At 45.2% G+C, this 21,523-nt stretch overlaps 1 protein-coding gene across 1 annotated transcript; it reads left to right on the forward strand.

Annotated features, from left to right (window-relative positions):
• Positions 1-2,181: 2,181 nt before the first annotated feature.
• On the forward strand, positions 2,182-21,139 carry PPTC7 (protein phosphatase targeting COQ7). The gene is made up of 7 exons (XM_060786019.2): positions 2,182-2,266; positions 2,530-2,761; positions 11,225-11,404; positions 14,364-14,562; positions 16,519-16,642; positions 16,963-17,092; positions 17,522-21,139. The coding sequence occupies exons 2-7, from the start codon at positions 2,560-2,562 to the stop codon at positions 17,578-17,580; spliced, it is 894 nt and encodes a 297-aa protein (XP_060642002.1). The 5' UTR covers positions 2,182-2,266; positions 2,530-2,559; the 3' UTR covers positions 17,581-21,139.
• Positions 21,140-21,523: the final 384 nt, after the last annotated feature.

The raw sequence follows: 21,523 nt of genomic DNA on the forward strand, positions 1-21,523 counted from the left end.
CACAATTCAAGAGGGATATTGACTTTAAGCTGGAAGGTTTCCACAAGAGAGTGACTAAAATAATCCAAGGTCTAGAAACCGTGAATCCTTCTGAGGAGGAGTGTCTTAGAGCTGGGTCTGTTCAGCCTGCAGAAGGCTAAGATAAGACAGGAGGGCCATGTACAAACATATGAAAAGGTGTTCTAAGGAAGGAGAAGGCTTGTTTTTTTTTTTTTTGCTGTCCTGAAAACTAGGACTCAGATCAATGGGTTCAAATTACAGGAAACAAGATTCCACTGAACATTAGGAAGAATTTCCTGACTTTAAGAAGAGATGTTCAGCAGTGGAACTCGCTGCCTCTTAGTCTGATGAATGCTCTTTCCATTAAGACTTTGAAACAGAGGCTGGATGGCCATCTGTCAGGGATGCTTTCATTGTGCTTTTCCTGTATGGCAGAATGAGGTTGGATTGGATGGCCCATGGGGTCTCTTCCAACTCTATGATTCTAGGTTCAAACCTTCCCCGTGGATTTGATTCATTATTTTTCATTAAAACCAAAATGTTAGGCAGAAGTGATATTATTTCACGCTGATAGAACCAGCCTGGGTGGGTGTAAGCACCCCTCCCTGTGAGAAGAAAGCAAAAGGGGATCTTTCTCTCAGAAGAGGTTTCTTGGGGTGTCAGTCGCAGCAGAAACACTACAGCTAGAGCCTACAGTGCCAGATGAGCCAATCTTGCTGGGCCGAGGCTTCTGTAGGCTTTGGGTTATAGTTCATTGAAGGCACATGATGTGGGCGCCACAGAAGAACTGTGAGGCCTTGAAGAAGCGACAAAGGCATTTTTTTTAAAAAAAATCATTTGTGATGAGAACGTATTTCAAATTGAAAATTGTGAGAATTGAAGAATGTGCCAGACAAATTAAACCCACTGAAACCCTGGCAAAATATTGTCTTAAATATATACAAGAAAAAAACTACTCGAAAGCATTAACTATGGTGAGGTATTAACTATACGAGAGGATGCTACTAAATCTACTAGGCCCTGTTATTGAGACCTAGCTTATTGCACAACGTTCCCTCGGCAACAGCAAGAGTATCCCTGTGGGCAGCAAAATCAGGCAATCCCAAATGGATGCCCCCCCCCCCTCCCATGAGGGTCTTCCTCCAGGGGCAAGTCTTATACTTATTATTTATGCAATGCTTTTGATGCGAAAGACATAAAACTATGGTGAGCATTTACAATGATCACTGTGCCCACCTCAAAGTCCGAGCCAAGTTCACATCAATCACACCCAGAGGCAGGCCTGGGCCCACTTGGCCCCTCCCTCCAGCGGTTTTGGACTTCAACTCGGCTATCGGCTGTTAGGAATTGTGGGAGTTAAAATCCAAAACCCTGAAGGGAGGGCCCAAGTGAGCCCAGGCCTGGCTCGAGTTTACCGCCTAGCCCTTTGTGACCTTGGCCTCGGACTCCCGCCGTCACAATGCTGCCAGGTCCGAGGCCTCGCAGCGGCAGAAACAACCCAACAAGCCCCGCCAGCGCCGCCTCCCGGCGCTCTCGCCTCGCCCAAGGTGACCTGGAGGCGGAAGACTACAACTCCTGGCCATGGCCAACCCTCCTCTCGCGGCCAACAAGCCGAGAAAGCCGCCTTCGGACTGCCGCGTGGAATGCCGGGAGGCCGAGTCCAGGCGTAGGTCCCAGGCGCATGCGCATCCGCATGCTCCGGCTCAGGCGTGCGGCGAAGGGCAAAGAGGTAGGACGGGAGAAAGAAGGGCGGGGGATCGTATGCAAATCGGAAACCGAGGCAACCAATTGGGGCAAGCGAACGAGAGAGAGGGAGGGAGGGGGAGGGGGCGGGGCGCGTGTCCCGGATGTGGGGTTCCTCTCACCGGCGAAGGGGCGGAGTCGACCCGACGGCGCGCGCGCAACGGGGTCTCTTTCTTTTCCCAAAGGCGCCGGCGGAACAGAGCTGAGGAGGCAGCGGAGCCGAGGAGGAGGCGCCGCCGCCGCCGTCAACAACAACAACAGTAACAGTAGCAACAGTAGCCCGCTTGGGAGCCGGAACAGCAACGAGCGAGGCAGCGGGCCCGTCCCGCCCCGGAACGAAAGATGGCGGCCCGGCCCCAGCACCAGCCTGAGCAGCGGCGGAAGCAACAGAGACGTCGGCTGTGAGAAGGCGGCGGCCCAAAGCCAAGGGCAAGAAAGCCGGTGCTCCTGCTGCCACTGGCGGAGGGAGAGGGAGCAGCAGCCGAGCCCACCGAGGAGGCAGGAAGGGCCGGGCCAGGCCGAGGTGGGCGAGGGGCGCAGCCCTCAGGGAGGGGAGGAAAGGAAAGCGAGAGAGGCCTCTCCGCCTCGCCAAGGCGCCTGAGGCAGGGCAGGCCCAGGCCATGAGGGCCCCCCTGGAGGAGGCCAGGCCTTAACCCTTGCTGCCCTTTGAACTCCCAGCTGAAGGCCTTCCTTTGGGGAGACTGGGACCTTCCCTGAGGGGAGTCCCTGCCCTGCAGCCTTGCTCAAACTGTCTCCTGCTCTCCCCCTCCCCCTCGTGTCTTGCAGGCGGTGGGCTGCTGGGCCCCCCGGGGCGCCATGTTCTCGGTACTCTCCTACGGGCGGCTGGTGGCTCGGGCTGTGCTAGGCGGCCTCTCACAGACCGACTCCCGGGACTACAGCCTGGTCACCGCCAGCTGCGGCTTCGGCAAGGACTTCCGCAAGGGCATCCTCAAGAAGGGCATGTGCTACGGGGACGATGCCTGCTTCGTGGCTCGGCACCGCTCCGCCGACGTGCTGGGTGAGTGAGTGCGCTCAGAGTGGGACGGGCCCCCCGTGGACCCCCCCAGCCTCAGCTTCAAAGCCTCTACCACACTCCTAGGCAAAGAGTTCCACCATTCAACAGTGCTGAAGTTGGGCTGCTGTGAGTTTTCCAGGTTGTCTGGCCATGTTCCAGAAGCACTATCTCCTGATGTTTCGCCCATGTCTACAACAGGCATCCTCAGAGCCCCCAGTGGTGCAATGGATCCCTTGTGCTGGCAGGACTGAAGACTGACAGGTTGGAGGTTCGAATCCAGGGAGAGCGCAAATGAGCTCCTGCTGTCATTAATAGCTCCCCATGGTGGGACATGAGAGAAGCCCCCTACAAGGATGGTAAAACATCCAGGCATCCCCTGGGCAACGTCCTTGCAGACAGCCAGTTCTCTTCACTTCACTTTATTTCTTAATTAATCGCTCTCCCCCAAGGTGCTCCGAGCGACTTACAATTTAAAATAGCATTTACACAATATAAAAACATTCAACATAAAAACATTCAACAGTGACTATTTGGCAAATTAGATCTGATCACTTTACTTAAATGCACAACCAAACAGCCAAGTCTTGAGCGCCTTTACAAAAGGTCACAACACCGACATTGCTCTAATATATGGAGTTCCACAGAATTGGAGCAAAGATTGAAAAAGTTCTACGCCTTGTAGCTTCCAGGTGTACCTCCCTAGGGCCCGGTATGTATAGGAGATTTTCTTGGGTGGATCGAGGTAACCACTGATGGGAAAAAGGAATGAGGCGATCCCTAAGATATAAAGGTCCTTGGCCATTCCTCTCAAACCAGAAGCGACTTGCAGTTTCTCAAGTCGCTCCTGACATGAAAAAAACTCCAGAATCAGGATAGTAAATAAAGAGCAACACTAAAAAAAAGAGGAATTCCAGACAGGAAACAATCAGGGCCAGCTAACACCTCCCAACCCAGGATTCCCCCAGGCAGGAAGCAGCCAGGTTTTGAAGCTGAAAGGCCGTTCATTGCTAATCAAGGTGACCAATTGCAACATTCACACTTGCCTTCAACATGCAAGAGTTCTTTCTCCTACCCTGGACATTGTTCCACAAGGATATATATAGCCCCACTTGCCAAGTTTCCAACAGACCTCACAATACCAGAGGATGCCTGCCATAGATGTGAGCAAAACATCAGGAGAGAATGCTTCTGGAACATGGCCAGACAGCCCAGAAAACTCACAGCAACCCAGACATTCTGGCCATGAAAGCCTTTGGCAATACAGTCCTTGAAGTTCTTCCTCACATTCAGGTGAAACCTCCTTCCCTGTCACCCTAGCCCAAGCACAGGCCAACTTGGGCCCTCCAAGTTTTTTGGACTGTAACTCCCACAATTCCCAACTGTGAAAGTTGAAGTTCAGAACACCTGGAGGAGGGCCCAAGTTGGCCCATGCCTGATCTAGACACTAGACTCCAGGGCAGTAGAAAGCAACCCCAGCTCCTTCTGTATGACAAACTTTCAAATATTTCAAACATGGCTCTCACAACTCTTCTCGGCTATTTTTTTTCTGAGCCGGTTTTGTTCTAGAATTACAGCCACAGGTAGGAACAGAAAGGGCCTACCTGGAGGCACCCCCATCTCTACTGCCATGACAATGCAGGTGGAACTGCATTCTGTGAGGCCATTTTCAGTCTGCATTCTCATGGCAGTGGAGAATGGGGCCTTGGAGAGTCAACAAATACATTGGAATCAATTCCATGGCAGGTTCCCAAACAGATCTTGTTTGCCCTCCATTCTTCAGGGCATGTTGCTTTATTCATCAACAAAGTCCCTCAGGAGATTACCTGTGGATATGCCTTGGCTGCCAGGCTAAGAAAACCCAGCATTGGGATTTAAATTGACACTCTTTGATGCCTTCCCCTGCCCCATGAGACAGAGCCAGTGATTGAGGGCAATCTCATGTCCTTGTCAGGTGAAAAACAAAATGACATTGAAAGCACTTTCAAATGCCCTTCCTACACCCACTTGACTGGTTTCAAGCTCTGCTGCCACTCGAGGGTGTAGTGCTGCTGTGTTGTGTCAGATGTCACAGGAGGCAAAGGGAGAGCCCTTCCATGGCCATCCCTTGGACAGGATGCGGCCTTTGAAAGGCCCCTTTTGAGGGAAGCTTCAGGCAGCAAGCCTTGGTGTTGTGACAGCCATTGACATAGCTTTGCAGCCCCAATCGCTATTGTTTAGACACATTTCTGTGTGTTACCATTCCAACTCGGAGATTGCTCTTGGAGCTGAGGCATGTTCTGTTAATGGCAATTAGAAACTTAGTGTTGCCATGGTAGCGTCATGCCTGTTTATAATGAGTGAACATTTGGGGGGGGGGGGGGGAGAGAACCCGATAGCTTGAAAGCGTAGCTAGTGTACATTTAAGGGAATGCTCCCAGATATGAGGGGTGGTGTCACTTGGAGTACTGAGTGTAAGCAAAAAAAAAAAAAAAACCAACCCAGAACAAACTTTTCCCTGCAATGTAGCTTATCTTTTTCTGTCTTTGTTCTTGAGCTTTCGCCCTCTGCCAGTGAAAGGTAGTGTTTGCTGTCTGTTCATGAATGACCCCAGTTGTTTGATCCTTTTTTCAAAGAAAGATCCTTTTGTAAAAGAAGGACGCTGTTGACAGAGACAAGGCTTGCACAATTATCCCACAAGATATAAGCATATGCACAATGGAAAGGGAGAGAACTATGGATGTAATCCAAGTATGGTACTACCCGGTTCTGCACTACGCTTTAGTATGTGTAAGGAATATTTTCTCTCTGGCACACTTCTACTTGTGCTCAGTACTTCAGGGAAGGGGAAACCTTGACTTTCCAGATGTTTTGCCTTCTATCAGCCTCACCCAGTATAGGGGTTTTGGGAGTTGAAGTGCAGATCATCTGAAGGGCGAAAGCCTCTCCACTCCTGCCATCTTGAACTGCAACAGTAATTCTGGAATTGCTGCTGCTTTGGTATTGTGACAATGGCATAAGAAACAAGTCATTGTGTAGCACTGCATGGAGGGGATTTTTCAAGTTCTAGATTCTGTAGTTACTGTGTTGCTTTTATGGCAAACTCGTGTAGCTTTTTTTAGATGTATCTGGTCAGGCATCTCTTAAGGATCTGAAGCTACACTGAATCCAGAGTCAGAGCAATAAGGGCCTGTGTTACATTGAATTAGACTGTTAGTCTGTTCAGCATGGCATTTCCCACTGACTGGCAACTGACTTGGTCTTTCTGTCAAGTGGGGAAGTGAAGGGATGGTTTCCAGTGCTTCAGGGTGTAATTGTTGTGGACTGGCAGTCATTGCTTGACATGTCAGATATCCACCTCTTTATATTCTTATTTATTTATTACCCTCCTTCTTGGCCAAGATTGATTTGGAAAGCATCTTACACAAAAATCCACAGGAAGGTATAATTTAGTATATTTTGACAGGGGTGATGGTAGCAAGTCAGTTTCTTTCCTTCCTTGCTGATATAATCCCAAGTCTCTTTCTTCTGAAAAAGCTGTAAGTGAACTCAGGATGGAGGATGGTAAAGAGCCAACCTCTTGCTGTTTTGTGTCTAATACATCATCAATTCTAAAGAGACAATTCTCTGCCCAACTTCCTCCTCTTTAAGGTATTTTCTGTGAACTACAGGGTGGTTGACCTTGTCCCCTGCACATTTGACAGCCATATTGTTTCTTTTCATTGCCCCTTCTTTTTTTCCTTTTTTTCCTTTTTGTTCTTTTCATTAAGCCTTCTGTGGCTCCATCATTACCTTGTTCAGGATTATATACACACTATCAAATAGAACTTCCAGACCCTGGACAGATCTTCAAGACCTCTTGCTAATCTTGGCAGAGGGGTTTTTTTTATAAGCAAAGATTTACACTGCCTTCAGTTAAAGGTTGCGCTTAGTGTATTTGATTTTCCACATGGTTTTTGGTATTAGTCATTTGGGGGACTGAGCATGCCAAGATGTCCTTGGCTTGCCCTCTGGAGAACTTGTGTGGGATGGATGCGGGTGTGGAGGAGCCACCGGGGCCACTCCTCTCTGTTGGGGAAACAAATTGGCCCAACTTCCAAGTCACTCCCTGTTTGACCAGCACTGAAGAGCGTATGACCTTTCTTGCTTGCGCAATCTGGGAAATGCACCTTGGCACAGACTTTTGGCAGTATGTCCTTCGCAGACCTTGTAGGGCTAATAGGGCAATCCTTTGTGCTTCTCTGGGACTCCATGGGGCTTAATTTGGAGCAGGCTTGCTTAGGAGGCTTAATTTGGAGCAGGCTTGCTTAGGGTTGGACATAAGATTATGAGCAATTGAACCAGGAAGTCCCCATTTCAGATCTCACAGCTTTCTCACTAGCCACATTGTCATAGGCCAGCCATTCTTCTCTCACCCTCAGTGCCCTGTGTGCAGGTGGAAGTGGCAGCAGTGGCCATTCTTGCAGGGAAAAAACCCAGTGCTGAATATAAATGGATCATATTTGCAAGTGTGTGGATTGTTTTGATTGCTTATATTTGTTCATACGTTTAGCTTATTCCTGACATCTGATACATAGATGAGAATCAGAAAGCCCCCTAGATGTTGTTGAACTGCACATTTCTGTGGCCCTAGACGCAGCACTCAGGAGGAGGGATGCTGGAATTTACAGTTCCCCAACATCTGCAGAGTCATATGACTCCCCACTCTATAAGGACTGCATTTCTCAGGCAAAGAGGAAAGTTAGGCAATCACAGGGAAGGTTCCAACAACACTGAAAAAGGTAGGACACAAGGCTCTCCCCAAAACTTTCCCTCAGTGTTTTTCCAAACTCTTATCAGTGGGAAAATATTTATCAAATATTGTGTCTACAGTCTTGGGTCAGTTATTCCACGCTTTCTCTGCAGGTCATGCAGGGTGCACACTATACAAACCCATGTACATACGCTTGGGGTTTGTCTTCTTTACTGTAACTTACAATCCTACAATACATCTTTTAAGTAAGATGACATTCCAAACGTGTTTGTCATTTTCAAGAGCCAGAAAGCAATGTCAAAAAAGGTCATTCTATGAAAAGATCAAGGAAGTGTTTGTTGATAGATGAGAGAATAGTTTTGTGTGTAGTACTTGGTAAACAACTAATTTTTTTAACAGGTACACACACCCTCGTAATCCTTTTTGTGCCTTCTGCTATTTTCATGATGCTGAAAGTCGTTCCCAGGTCAAATGTCCTTCGGTAGCCAAGTCTCAAAGGTGACTGCCAGAAGTTCTGGCAAGCAGATATTTAAAAAATGTCATAACATCTTATTTTATCCATTTATATCCTTTCAGTCAGAGCACAACCTCACCTGACCTCCTCCCTGTAGATGCTTGTTCTGGACTTCTGGACCTTGTTTGTCCTTGAATTCTACTTGCGCTCCACTTGAGGATGGATGTATTTTATTTCAGAGAAGATATATTTTAGGAGTGTGTCTGGGTTTTCCTTCCACTGTTAATTCTTGACCGTTCAGGAGGTCTCTAGGTTTCATATGCTTGGATCTCTCTCCCATATCATCCTGAAGCTAGATGCTGATGCATTTCTTCTTAGACATTCTGCCTGTGTTTCAGAACCTCTCCTCCAAGTCTTAATTTTAGCTTTATCTAAAACAAATCTGCCATTTGTTTTTTAAAAAGGTAAATCTCACTAGTGGAAACAAGCCTTTCAACTTGCTGGCAAATTGAAATTTTTTTGGTTAGGCTGAATGATAGTCGGCAAAGAGCTAAGCAATTATTCTTTTTGGATCAAAGGAGGTTAGGTGCCTAAGAGTCTCGTTTGAGCCTCCCGCTGCACAACCCTTTTTCTATCCTGCCCTTGGGAGTGCAGGAAAGGTAGCTCCACATAGTGAAGCCCTCCATGGGAAATATTTTGAAACACTTTAAGGTGGAAGAGCTCAGGGTTACAAGTAGAGGCAGATTGCTTGCGGCACTACTTGCAGAACTGTAAAAGGCACTTTTGGCAGTACTGGGCTTAATACTGCCTTGTGAAGGCCCTGCATTAAAAAAACCGTATTTGCTTGAGTCCGATGCACTATTGGAACTATTGAGTACCTCAGTTTTCAAAAGCCTGAAACCAAAAGAAGTATTTGCTGCCAAATGTCATGCGCAAAAAGGAGCCAAAAGTGCCCTCTTTGTCATTTGGTCAAAAAAGCTACACATTACAGTTGCTGCTTGTTTAGAACTCTTTCTTTCAGCACAAAAGCGTTAGAACACCAAAACTTCTAGCAATGGAAACCAAAACCCTGGAGTATGTTTTTGCTGTAGAATGAATGCATTTTAATTGCATTAGTTCAGTGCTATGGAGTCATAGCATTGAGGGATGTAGTTCTACAAGGTCTTGAACCTTCCCTGCCAAAGAATGCTGATGCTGCACCAAACTACAAATTGCAGGATCTCATAGCATTGAGCCAGGACAATTAAATTAGAGGTAACGTCCCTCAAATAGGAGTTCCAGGTCTTTTTGAAGCAGCTTCCCCTTTTGCTTTGGCTCAGCACTAAGATTACTGTATGACAGATATCTGATGCACACCCTCATTTGGGTATGGGAATTTAGCCAAAAAGGTGAGCATTAGATTTCAGTAAATGGGGCAACTGTCTTCCCTTTCATAGAGGATGGTAGGCAGGTGCCCTGATCTCTGATCCTTGGCAGATACAGAAATGGGTGGGCACATGGTCTTGCTGACAAACGTCTCATTGGCACACATTTTGGTTTGTGGCTGGCTAGAGAGAAGGTGAGCAACATTGCCTTTGATAAATAGCTTGCATGAATGGGAATGTAAACTGTATACCAGACCTTCTGGATGCTGTAGGGGGTGGGCTGGGGAGGCCCAACAGTATGCCAATGCCAGAATTTGCCTGCTGCCCATGGCCACCTTAGCCACTTTGAGGAACCTGCAGCCTTTCCTTTGAGCTCCCCAGGTGTTGTGTGCTGCCTTGGTTGTTTGTCTTCATGTGAGGAGGCTTCAGGAAAAGGGCCAGATGCAAAAAAAAAAGCATGTTACCAGGCAGGAGCTCTGGGGATTTTACGCCCAGCTTTGTGACTGGAAAAAACCCCCAGTTCAAATCCATAATGGCTACTTCTGCTGAAGAGACAATGCCATGCTGCCCTTTAGCAACGATAGTTTTCCTGCTTTAGAAGTGTGAGTGAGTGAATGTGAAATGCACCAGAGAAATGAAACAAAAGATTTTCCGTTTCCTTTGAGGCACTTGCTTTGTGCTCCCCCTCCTCTCTGTCTCTCGGCTGCCCCTTTGCCCATCTGCTGGGCCCCAGCTCCTTTCAACCACAAGACCCACATTGTCTTCAGCTGCACAGTCTCTTCTTCCTCCTCCTCTTGAGTGCATTCAGGTGCACTTCCTGAAGCAGAAAGAAGGAGTGGTGCTTCTTGCCACTCAGGCTTTCCCATTGTGTGCTAGCTCTTCGGTTGCACAAGGTGACGGTAATACTATTTGTCTTTCCTTGTGGCAATGGCAGTTGAACAATTGGTGTCTCGGAGTCTGTGGACTATTTTTGGGTGAAATCTGATTAATGCTGATGTCAGAGTCTGGCTGTAATATGTTGACAGATTACATAGTTCACGCCAAGGTCAGGGTTGAACCCTCCATCTCCATTTCAGTTGGCATCCCAAGTGAAGGGCAGCCAGAAGATTAACAAATTTCCCTTTATGCACTAGATTAATTTTCATTTCTTGGACAGAGGTTAGCAGCTTTCTGTTCCAAGGCAGGTCTGTCCTGGGGAGACTTTCCAATCTGTGGAAAAGTGACTCATACTGCATTCTGAATAATTATCATGATCTGGTCTCTTTCTGTAAAATATCATTTCGTGTAGCCCAAAGAGTAGCTCCTGAAACACATGTTATAAAAAGACTGCCAGGATTCCTTTATCAGGTACCTGAATGATATCTCTGAGAATACTGCTTGATAATCTTGCACTGAAGCAGCCCTGGGGAAAAAAATGTTAAGTCAAGTTTGCCCCAATGGTGGCAAAAGATAATGCTTGGACAATTTCCTAAAAAAGAGTAGTGACAGTTCTGATGTTAACAGTACTAGGCCACAGAGTTTAGGAAAAATTAGTGCTTTCTTCTATCTCCAGAGACACTGTCTAGCCCTTTATTTTTAACTTGTTTCATGTATTTTAATATGTGTATGTTTAAATATGTGCTTTTATGGCTGTATTTTAACTGTTTTGTGCCCTGCCTTGAGCCATAAGGAGAGGCAGGTAATAAATTATGTTAATGAGGCATTTGCAGTCAGTAATGATGGGGTGCCTCGATGCTTCTTCCTGTAGTTGGGAGATTGGTAGGAAGCCTCCTTAAGAAATATGTGTAGCCAGTGAGCCTAATTAAACTTCAACCAGCTTTTCACTTGTATATAAATGCCCTCCTTTGTATTTACACTGAGGAATTTATTCATGCTAAAAATACATTCTCTCTCTCTCTCTCTCGCTCTTTTTTCTTTAGGTGTAGCAGATGGTGTTGGTGGCTGGCGGGACTACGGCGTTGACCCTTCTCAGTTCTCAGGGACACTCATGCGCACTTGTGAACGCTTGGTCAAAGAAGGACGATTTGTACCGAGCAACCCTGTTGGGATTCTCACCACAAGCTACTGCGAGCTGCTGCAGAACAAAGTCCCTTTGCTTGGTAAGCTCAGCCGGCCTCCCCTTCCACTCTCTCCTCTCAGTCCTTTTTCCTCCTTGGTCAGCCTTGCTTATGTTAGTCTTGAGAGCTATGGGCAGAATGTAAGACGCCAGTTCGTCTCTCGCCAAATTCAGTATCTGGGCTGGGCAGGCTGGGTTCTCTAAGGGTCAGCCCACTTCCCTCCATTTGCAGTACTTGGATGACATGAACCATAAAAGGGTTAGTTCATATTGCAATCTGTCAGGATGCTTCAAGTTTTTATTGTGCATTGCTTCGTGATTTATTAAAATGAAAAATTGTATATAAACACTGGTAAGCTATAAGAAAAATATGAAGACAATGTTGGTTTACTTGCTTTCCTAAGACCAATGACAAGCTTGCAAAGTAATAAGCAAGCTTCTCAATTATCCAGAATTCCTCAGGCTACAGAACAAGAAGATGTCCCTGAGCGTGATGCAAAGCTTCAGTTTGCAGTTGGTAATAGCCTTAAGATGGTTTGGCTGAGAGTACCTTTGGAAGCTTTTTGAATGCTCTTAAGCACTGGATAAACCCATTATCCTTGACACATTCACCTTCCGTCATATGCTTCCAAAATGGAATGTTATTTTAGGGAATGGGGAACTTTGGTAAATAAGGGGAGATGATTCTATTGAAGTTGTGACTTGACATCCCTTAGGGAACTGGTTCCACACGCAGGCTGATGTGTGTGCTTTTGGGAAAGTCAGCTTTGAATTTAAAACATGAAGCATCTGTTTATGGAGTTTCAGTTCTTTGTTGCATGTACTTACACGAACTCCCTTAGTTCCTTATGCTGTAGTGCCTTCGCAATATGGAACTGGTACTGTGGAAAGCCCCATGCATCACCAGTGTTTACTTTGGGGGAGCCCCTGGTGGTGCAATGGGTTAAACCCTTGTGCCTTCAGGACTGAAGGCCGACAGGTCGGAGGTTCGAATCTGGGGAGAGCGCAAATGAGCTCCCTATCAGCTCCGGCTCCCCATGCGGGGACATGAGAGAAGCCACCCACAAGGATGGTAAAACATCAAAATATCCAGACGTCCCATGGGCAATACTGGTTTTTTTTTTACTGTTTTTTATTGTTTTAATTAATATTCTATTTATTGTTTTAATTGTTGTTATATTGCTTTGTTATATGTAGTGGCATCGAATTGTTGCCAAATGTAAGCTGTCCTGAGTCCCCCTTCAGAGGTTGAGAAGGAACAGGGTAGAAATACCGGAAATAAACAATAATAAAATAATGTCCTTGCAGACAGCCAATTCTCTCACACCAGAAGTGACTTGCAGTTTCTCAAGTCGCTCCTCACACACACACACACACACACTTTGGAGGTTGATGCAGCTCTCTTTCAAGTTGTAAGGGACTGTTGGGGGGGGGGGGTCAGACATGTAGCATCAACATGGTGTAATGACTGCTTAAGGTAAAGGAGTCATGCTCTTTTCGAGGGCGCAAATCATTCAAGGGTACTCCTCTGTGGCACCTTGGCCAGCTCAAGTCTTCTTTGAGGGCTTTGGGGATATTTTTGCAGACCGTAGGACTTCCACGAACACTTCTAATTCCTTCTTTTGGCTACCATTGCATTTGAATGAAGCTTCTGAACCTGCTGTTGCAAGGGGTCGTCCTGGTGTGTGTGCGCGCACATCAAAATTTGGCTGGGCTAGGTCCCTCTTAAGAATCAGCTGAGTGAGTGGAAAGCAGCAACCTTTCGCACAATCAGTGTCAGTGGCTTGTCCTGCCGCACATGCTTCTCACCTGACCTTCGCTTCTCTGCCAGGAGGTTCCTCTAAATAGGGAAGTTATATTTGGCGAACCTCTGCGGAGCTCAGAAAGAGTTGGCTCTTTTTCCTTACCCACCTAAAGGATGACTATCAGTTGCCAAATTTTCCCTTCGGTGTCAGTTCGAACAGTGCACCTTAAATTGTCACTTGTGTCTCAATTACGTCAGGACTGTGCTCCTGCAAAGACCAAAACTAAACTGAAGACTGAATGTCTTTTTACTGGAAAGTGAGTCTGATTTATCTTGATTTTCTCAGTTGACAGGAGCCATATGGGCCTGGTGCTCAATATATAGCTAATGGGAATTTTGGTATATGGAGTGCTTTGGGTTAGCTAAAGACTTAGATTTCTTCCTGTCTCAGATTTTTTTCCTTTATTTTAGCTGCAGTCTTCCCCTTCCAGCTCTTAGAACCTCCCCTTATCCTGAATCTTTTCAGCAACACCAATGCAGGAGCTAGTGTGTCACAGTGAGCCACTTGTTCCCAATGCCCCTTTTGCATGACCATGCTTAAGAAAAAGGCATGCTTTGACAGGTATCATTGCTGCTGTGCAGCCCGAACATGACTGTCCACCACCACATCTCATTCAAAAGTGGCCAAGAAAGAATAATCCACAGTAGCTGGTTATTAATGTTCAGAATAATGGTTCTCCTTTTTAAGAGACCCAGTGCACTGGCTTTACAAAAGAGTTTTTTAGGCTCAAAAGAAGGAAGGAGTCACATGTTTAGCAGCAATCACTGGTTAGTGAGAAAGCAAACAGACAAGCTAAAGAGGTTCTGATGGTGTTGCCAGCATCTCTGCCATCTTCTACTCAGGAGGAAGGGAATTTGTGTCATCAGGAAACAGTGTAAAACAGCGGTCCAGATGGCAGTCTGTACACAACTTTGGAGGCAGCCTTCTAAGAAATGTGTTTGTTGTTGGTATGCCTTCATGTCCATCCTGACCTATGATGAACCCAAGGTAAACCTATCCTAGGGTTTTCTTGGCGAGATTTGTTTCAGGGGATGCCTTTGCCTAGAGGGCACTGTGCCTTGCCCCAGGCCAGCCAGTGGGCTTCCATGGCTGAGTCAAGATTCCAACCCTGGTCTCCCAGATCTCCTCGATTAAAAAGAAAAGCAGGGTCCATTTCTGTTTTCTACTGCCTTACAACAAATCCGATCTTATTTCCAGGGAGCAGCACAGCTTGCATTGTAGTGCTGGATCGGACAAGTCATCGCCTACACACCGCAAACCTGGGGGATTCAGGATTTCTTGTTGTCAGGGGTGGAGAAGTAGTGCACCGATCAGATGAGCAACAACACTACTTCAACACTCCCTTCCAATTGTCGATAGCCCCGCCAGAAGCTGAAGGGGTTGTCTTCAGTGACAGGTGAGACTTTTGGGGGGACATGGTTGTGTAGAGTGGGTAGGATTTTGCTCTGTGTTGGCAATTCCATCTTGGCCCTGTCCTGCTGCAGTAGAGTGAACCAAAATTGCAAATTGTTCTTTCATACTCAGAGACCATGTTGTGGCACGTCAGTGGGGTTTTGTTTTTTCTTTTAAGTTTACCTTTGACCTACAGTGGTTAGTAGGTAGAAAGGGATTCCTTCCTTACAGGAGAGGCTGCACTTGTATATAATATATACAATATTATATACAAATATTATATACATATATTATAATAACTTGTCTGATTTGTGGCATGGACCTCATCTGTCCTTTGTTCTTACACATTCTGAAACCTGGCTTTACGAAAGCAAATGTACTGCATCATGAGGATAGAGTTTGTCACAACTTTTTTGTGGTGGGGTCTGCTTTGACTTTTCTGTTTGAAATTTTTTTTGAGGGCCTCAAATAACAAATGAAACATTTCCCTCCTTACTTGCCAAGAGAAACTGCTGCTAGATGTTGCCACTGGAAATATTGAGTTGGCTTGAGGGAATTTCCTTGGCTTGAAAATGAAACTGAGTTCCTTTTTGGCTGGTTTAGAGCCTGCATCACGGACTGGCTGAGTGTCAGGACTGAGCGTTAACATTTGTTATGGCGGCTTGTTACCAGAGCTTGTCAGGATGCTGGGGGCTGTTGGTCCAAGAAGGAGTTCTATGTTTGAGTCAGCTCACCAGCAAATGTATCCAACTGAGTTGACCTTTAGCCTGTGTCCCTGTTTGACTTTCAGGGTGAAACCAGTGGTGACTGTCAGGCCCCCAGTTCATTTCAAGAACTTCCTTTTTTGCTCATGGATCCGAATTGGGAATCTGCTAATTTTGCATGCTCAGGCAGTGAGGTCGCAAATACTTGAAGAATAGAGAGGGAAGCATGTGACTGCAGCTTGTATTTCAGCACAGTTTCCAGCAGTGCATCGTGCCCTGTCAAAATGATCAAAACTCTTTTGGCGGAACACCAAGCCCCACGGTGGAGGGTTGGAAAAGCACATTCTGTCCAATGGGGAGTGACAGCCTGAAAAGAGTATGCTTCTTGGGGACCTGGAGCAGGGTTTCTCTTCCAACCCTTCCTCTCCCCCCCGCCCCAACTCCTTTGGGGCAAGGTGTTCTGAAGCCAATCTGTATTTATTTCATGATAATAAGCAAATAAAAATAATATCCCCATGATTGTTGCATCTAATGAGACATGCCTGTCTCCTTTTGTGCTGAAATCCATCCCTGTGAGGTAGAGTGTGGGACTTGATCATACTTTTTCCATCCTTGAAACCCATGGCTGTTCTTAAGAAACCAGAGCTTACCAGAAGGCCATTTTAAGTCCCCCAAATTCTACTCTAAGTGGAATAAGTTAGAGATTCATGTATCTTGGATGCCCCTGAAAGCGTGACTCACAGTCTCAATTCAATGATTGCCCCTGGAGCCCACAACAAATAATTGCATTATATTTAAAAAAGAAAACCATACTGAGCAGGGTTTTGCTAAAGCTATAGTCTAACAAAGACAAGGAAAAACAGACTGTGAGACAGCTTTTATTCTAGAACTGTAACTATATTGAACTCCATGGTATCGCATTGATGTGGCATTGGGGGCTGTGTTGTGGTGAAATGTGGAAGGAGGAGTGTGTTGTTTTGTGATGTGTGCTGGGGAAAACATTTAATTTTATTGTACAGTGACAATAAAGTTATTCTATTCTGAGAGCAAGTCCCAGTGCTCCTAGGTAAAAAGAGCACTGGGTTGCAACTTTCCGAAACCTGTGTTCCATTGGGCTTATTCCTGACATGACAGGAACCAGGTGGCATGGTCAGTCTCTGCAGCAGGAAGTGAGCAGCTTGCAATGTTCTTCAATCTTCCAAGTTGAACTTTGACCAAATGCCCATTGGAACACTCTGTTGTTGTTGTTTTCACAGCCCAGATGCAGCAGACAGTACTACCTTTGACGTCCAGCTGGGAGACATCATTCTGACAGCCACAGATGGACTCTTTGACAACATGCCCGACTACATGATCCTCCAGGAGCTGAAGAAGCTCAAGGTAACCAGGAATACCTTATTCAGGCTTGTAGCTTGATAGACAGAGCAGTAGGAACCATTTGCATAGACAGTATGGCTACAGCACCTTATGGGTGTTACCGTGTTCTCTTTGCAACAGTCCTCTCACATATATGAATAATAAGATTCTTTGGAATTTACAATACTTAACATTTGAACTAGAAAAGGAGAAAGTAAGCATTTCCAGCTGACTTTGGTCCCTGTTCTGAGGAAAAATATCAGTTGTTCCATTTTCTTCATGCACGTGTGACATGAGCAACATTTTACAAATTAACATGCTTTGTTTTGCATATTTCCATTCAGAATTCAAATTACGAAAGCATACAGCAGACAGCAAGAAGCATTGCTGAGCAAGCTCACGAACTGGCATATGATCCCAACTACATGTCTCCCTTTGCACAGTTTGCATGTGACAATGGATTGAATGTAAGAGGTAAGGATTCCACTAGTCCTGCTGGAAGCATGGCAGTTGATCCCATGGTCTTAGGGCAGCATTTGCTTCACAGTTTTGAAACAGCAAGTCATCTGATGGGCCAGAATGAAATGGTGGCTAGTAATTGGAGTGGCAAAGTCATGTGCCATCTGATTTCAAAGGTGCTGCAAATGTGGTGTTTGTAATGGCTCCTGTATTGCAGGATAGCAGGATGCATTTAGTAAATGAGAGAAAGAGGGAAGTGGAGGTCTTATTGTGGTGTCCTGAATTTTCAGAAGTGTCCCTGTCAGAATTCAAGTGAGAACTCTGAAGTTTCCCATGGCATTTTTATGGAGAGTTTTTTGATTTCTCTTCTCCCTTCCTTTTCTTGGATTGTGGTTTTGGTAGTTCTGTGCTCAACTAAAGAACCTCTCCCATCTTACTGTGCAGGTGGAAAGCCAGACGACATCACCGTCCTCCTTTCAATAGTCGCCGAATACACAGACTGATGGGCTGACAGCCTCCACTTGTGACTTGGGTGTTTCCTCCCGTTCCAGCTTCATTCATACTGTTTCCTGCTGGCAGGATGTTTTTCTCTGCAACTGATCTCAGTGGCTCTTCCATGTTCCATCCGTTGCCTGTTTGAAGATGCAGTCAAAACCCTCCATCCTTAGAGAAACCGGGACACATCTGCCAGCAAGAAATGAAAAATTTCAATACTTGAAGCTTGTCTTTTTAGAGTTCAGTAGTCATTATTACGTAGTGATGGGGAAGGGATTAATAATCATGATTATGGCTCCGAAGTAAGTGAGCAGATTAAATAGAAATTGGCCATTTGTCATTCAGGGCTAGGTAATGCTGTTGAACGTCAACAAAGGGAACCTCTGTGAGGACACCATCACCTTGCTAGACAAAGGCCCCTTTTGCATCTGCAAGGGGCCACAAAGCATCATGTCACTAGCATAGTTCATGAAACCGTCTTTGAGGCTTGTTTTTATACAGATTCATCAATAGCTTCCAAGTGCACTCAGCCTCTGAGTCGATGTGGGATTTGCCCAGGAACGTTGTCTGTTACTGAATTGTGAATCACAGGATTAGTTTGTGAAATGTGTTGTGCATGTGAGCGAATGAATGTGAGCGCGTGCAATGGTGCTTCCTGTTCTCATGCAGATGGACGTTTAGCATATCATTTCTTCCTGCAGGGCTCTCCACTAGCGAGATGCTTTCCTTCCAGAAAGGAACATTCGAAGGGTCTTTTCTCTCGTCATGAAGTCTGATGAAGCCAGGGTGCTAAGAAGTTGGGCTGGCTTTCCATGATGTAGTTCCTAGGGATGATGGGGTGCGTTTTGGTGGTGGGTCCTAGGTTTTGAATGGTCTCATTTGAGTTTCAGGAACCTCAGTGTCTTGAAAAAGATGCCTCTGCTTGTACTCCCACAACAAGAATAATTGTACCCATGCAAAATGGAATGAGCTGCGTTGACTTTGTAGTAGGGGGCATATAGGATTTCCAGAACGAACTTCAATGATGTTTACAGATATCTAATAGCCATTTTGCAATAGAGCTTTTCTTTTCATTGACACTCAGTCCAGTTTCTTCAGTAGCTACAACCTTCCCTTCCCTTCCCTCCCCTTCTTTTCTTTTTTCTTTTTAAAGAAATCTTCATGTAAAAACAGCTGTAAAGATATATATATTTTTGGTCAGTTTTTCATAACTTTTTTGCTGGTAGAAAAGAACTTAGAATTGAAAAGCCATGTTTTATATAGCAGTTGGTTAATGTCAATGCCTAGATGATGAGCTTGGCCAGTATAGAAACCTTCCTTTTTTTAAACCATGAAAGGGGGGAATTACTGTCAAGTTTATTGTATTAAAACTGTACGTTTGAGGTTACCTCAGCCTGTTTTAAATATTTTTGTGGTTGTACTGTATATTTGCATAATTGTGTCAAGCTTTTATTTATAATTATGTAACATGTACCATGTACATGTCACTATTTCAATGCATCCTGCTTCTAATTGTCATTTCATTGACCACGAAAATGGGTAAAAATAATCAAGTTGGGAGCTCATGAATCTACCTTTCTTTGTAAAAATTGGCACAACAAATTTTCTTAAATCACCTTTGGGTTGTTGTTACTGTCAGAATGCCTTAACCATTGAGCTTCACAAAATTGATCCTTTTTTTGGTGTGGAGACAGGGTGGAATCAGACAAAATAAAGAAAAAAATCATAGTGCTAGGATTCAAAAATGTGGCAAACAAGAACTTTGCACAAAGCATTTCAATCCTTTGTGTTATTTTCCACCTAACCAGTTGTCCCTGTGTATATCCACTTAGAAGGAATGTATTAATGCTGCAGTACCTACATTGAAGTTTCTGCTTTGCCAGAAGAGCAGTTACCCTTCCTTTGAACTTCCATTATATTTTTTTATTAGCCAGTGTTCACTGTTGCAGTTCCTTGTTTGACTAGGCCCCTTTCCATTGTTCGGACTGCACCTTCCAGTTGCACCAGATCCCTTTGGCCTCAGACGGCCTCGGACTTGGTGCCTCCATTGAGCAGGACTACTTTCCTTCTGCTTTGGGGTCTCTTCCAGCCTTTTCAGGGACAGAGAGGAAGGGGCTTCCTGGCAGGCTTTGGGGGCCATGGCCTGGTCTCCTTTGTCCTGTGCAGAGTCCCTGATCTTGGGCCCTCTCCCCAAGGAGCCGAACTGCAATGCTTGGTGGAGTTTCCGCCGTGGCCTTGCTTCCCTTCCAGTGGTTTCTAGTCAGGCCATTTGTCTCTTCCCACATTTTTCTTTAACAATGATCAAAATTGAGTCTTTCAACTTGCAGATAATTCAGTCCCCTTTCTCCCATCACTGGACACCAAAGACCAGTTACAACTGATAGCTTTTTACCATCTATTTTTAAAGCAATACTGTACGATACAGGATTAATCTTTCTATTGCATGCTTGACTTTTTTGTTTTTCCACATGAAGATGTGCACTCAAACAGAACAGAACCAGATTTCTTCCTAAAAACTTTTTTAAAAAGCTGTCTGCGCACAAATCTTTTTTTTTTTTTACAAAAGGAGAAAGTCAGGACTTCTGTATTTGTTAAAAACCCTTTCCCCAGTGCTCAAAATCAGAAACATGCTTCCTTGGAACTCCAATGGTGTGGTATAGAGAAGCCATTCCGTGTTGTGTTCTCTTAAACTGGGAAAGGCGGGGGGGGGGGGGGGGAGGCTGGCGAGAAATCAAACATTGGAATTGCTTTATAGCGAATCTGAAAAAAAGAGCTTCCATAGAGTTTGCTTAAAAGTAATTCTGCCGCAGTTGCAGGACTTCCCTGCTGGGGATGGTTGCTGTTGGTTGCAAGTACAGCAAGGAAGATCAATGTGATTATCCCAGTATGAATGACAGGGATTGAGGTCCATGGTTCCTTGTGATTTTAACTGTCATTGGGAGACTTGCACTGAGTAGAGCACCACAAACCAAATGCCCTGTGTGTCCCCTGCCTTTTTGCCCCTCTGAGGGTCAGGAACCCTCTAAATCTGGCAATAAGGTGGGGCTTCTGGGGCTCCAAGCAATGAGCAAGGGCTACTGCCTCTGCTGGATCCCAGTCCCTGCTGCCTAGGGAAGGCACTCTTCTGTTTTGAGGGGAATTCTGGGCCCAAGCACCCTTTTCCTTTGCAGAGTTGCAGCTTCCACGGCAAAGACTCAAATAGGAAAAAGTAGCCTCACTCTAGGACTAGACAACACGGTCCCATAAAAACAAAGTCAGTGATTGGAATTGGGATTTGGATAGTGGGCTGCTTTTTCCATAGGAAAAATTGGATTCAAGGTAGATATGGTTTTTTTTACATACATACACACACACACACACACACATATATGAATGATTTATCTGGCAAAGATAGCTGATCTAATGAGGATGCTATTTTTCTTGTTAAATGAGACTATCAGTACCTGTGCTTATCGAAAAGCCAATTATGTGAATTGGATGTCTGAAGCATAATTTTTTTGTGAGAATGGTATCTGTAAATACATTTAAATGAACTAAAGATATTTAATAAATATAGTATTTATACAACTTGTGCATGGCTTCTTTCATAAAATATTTTTCTCATGGCTGCAGCTACTACTGGTTCCATTTTACTGTTAAATTTTTATGAACATATCTAAGCTTTGAGTCATATGTATGAAGTTGAGTGTAGCCAGGAGGGGTTTTTCGAAGGATATTATGCTCTTGTGTTGCTAACAAGCGGTTTCCAGCAAGCCATTGCTTAAGGGAGGAGAATTCATTTCATGCGGTCCAAGTAGGAAAGGCATAAGAGGAATGTCCCACTAATTATACACAAAATGTTTGGATTCTAGTATCTCTCAAGTTCTTCAAAACAGTGGTATAAACGGCCATTCCCTTTCAGATGCCAAATGGAATGGAAACATGAAGCTTAGTGATCTCTTCTAGATGCTG

This window comes from Anolis sagrei, chromosome X (assembly GCF_037176765.1).
Source record: "Anolis sagrei isolate rAnoSag1 chromosome X, rAnoSag1.mat, whole genome shotgun sequence".
Taxonomy (NCBI): domain Eukaryota; kingdom Metazoa; phylum Chordata; class Lepidosauria; order Squamata; family Dactyloidae; genus Anolis; species Anolis sagrei.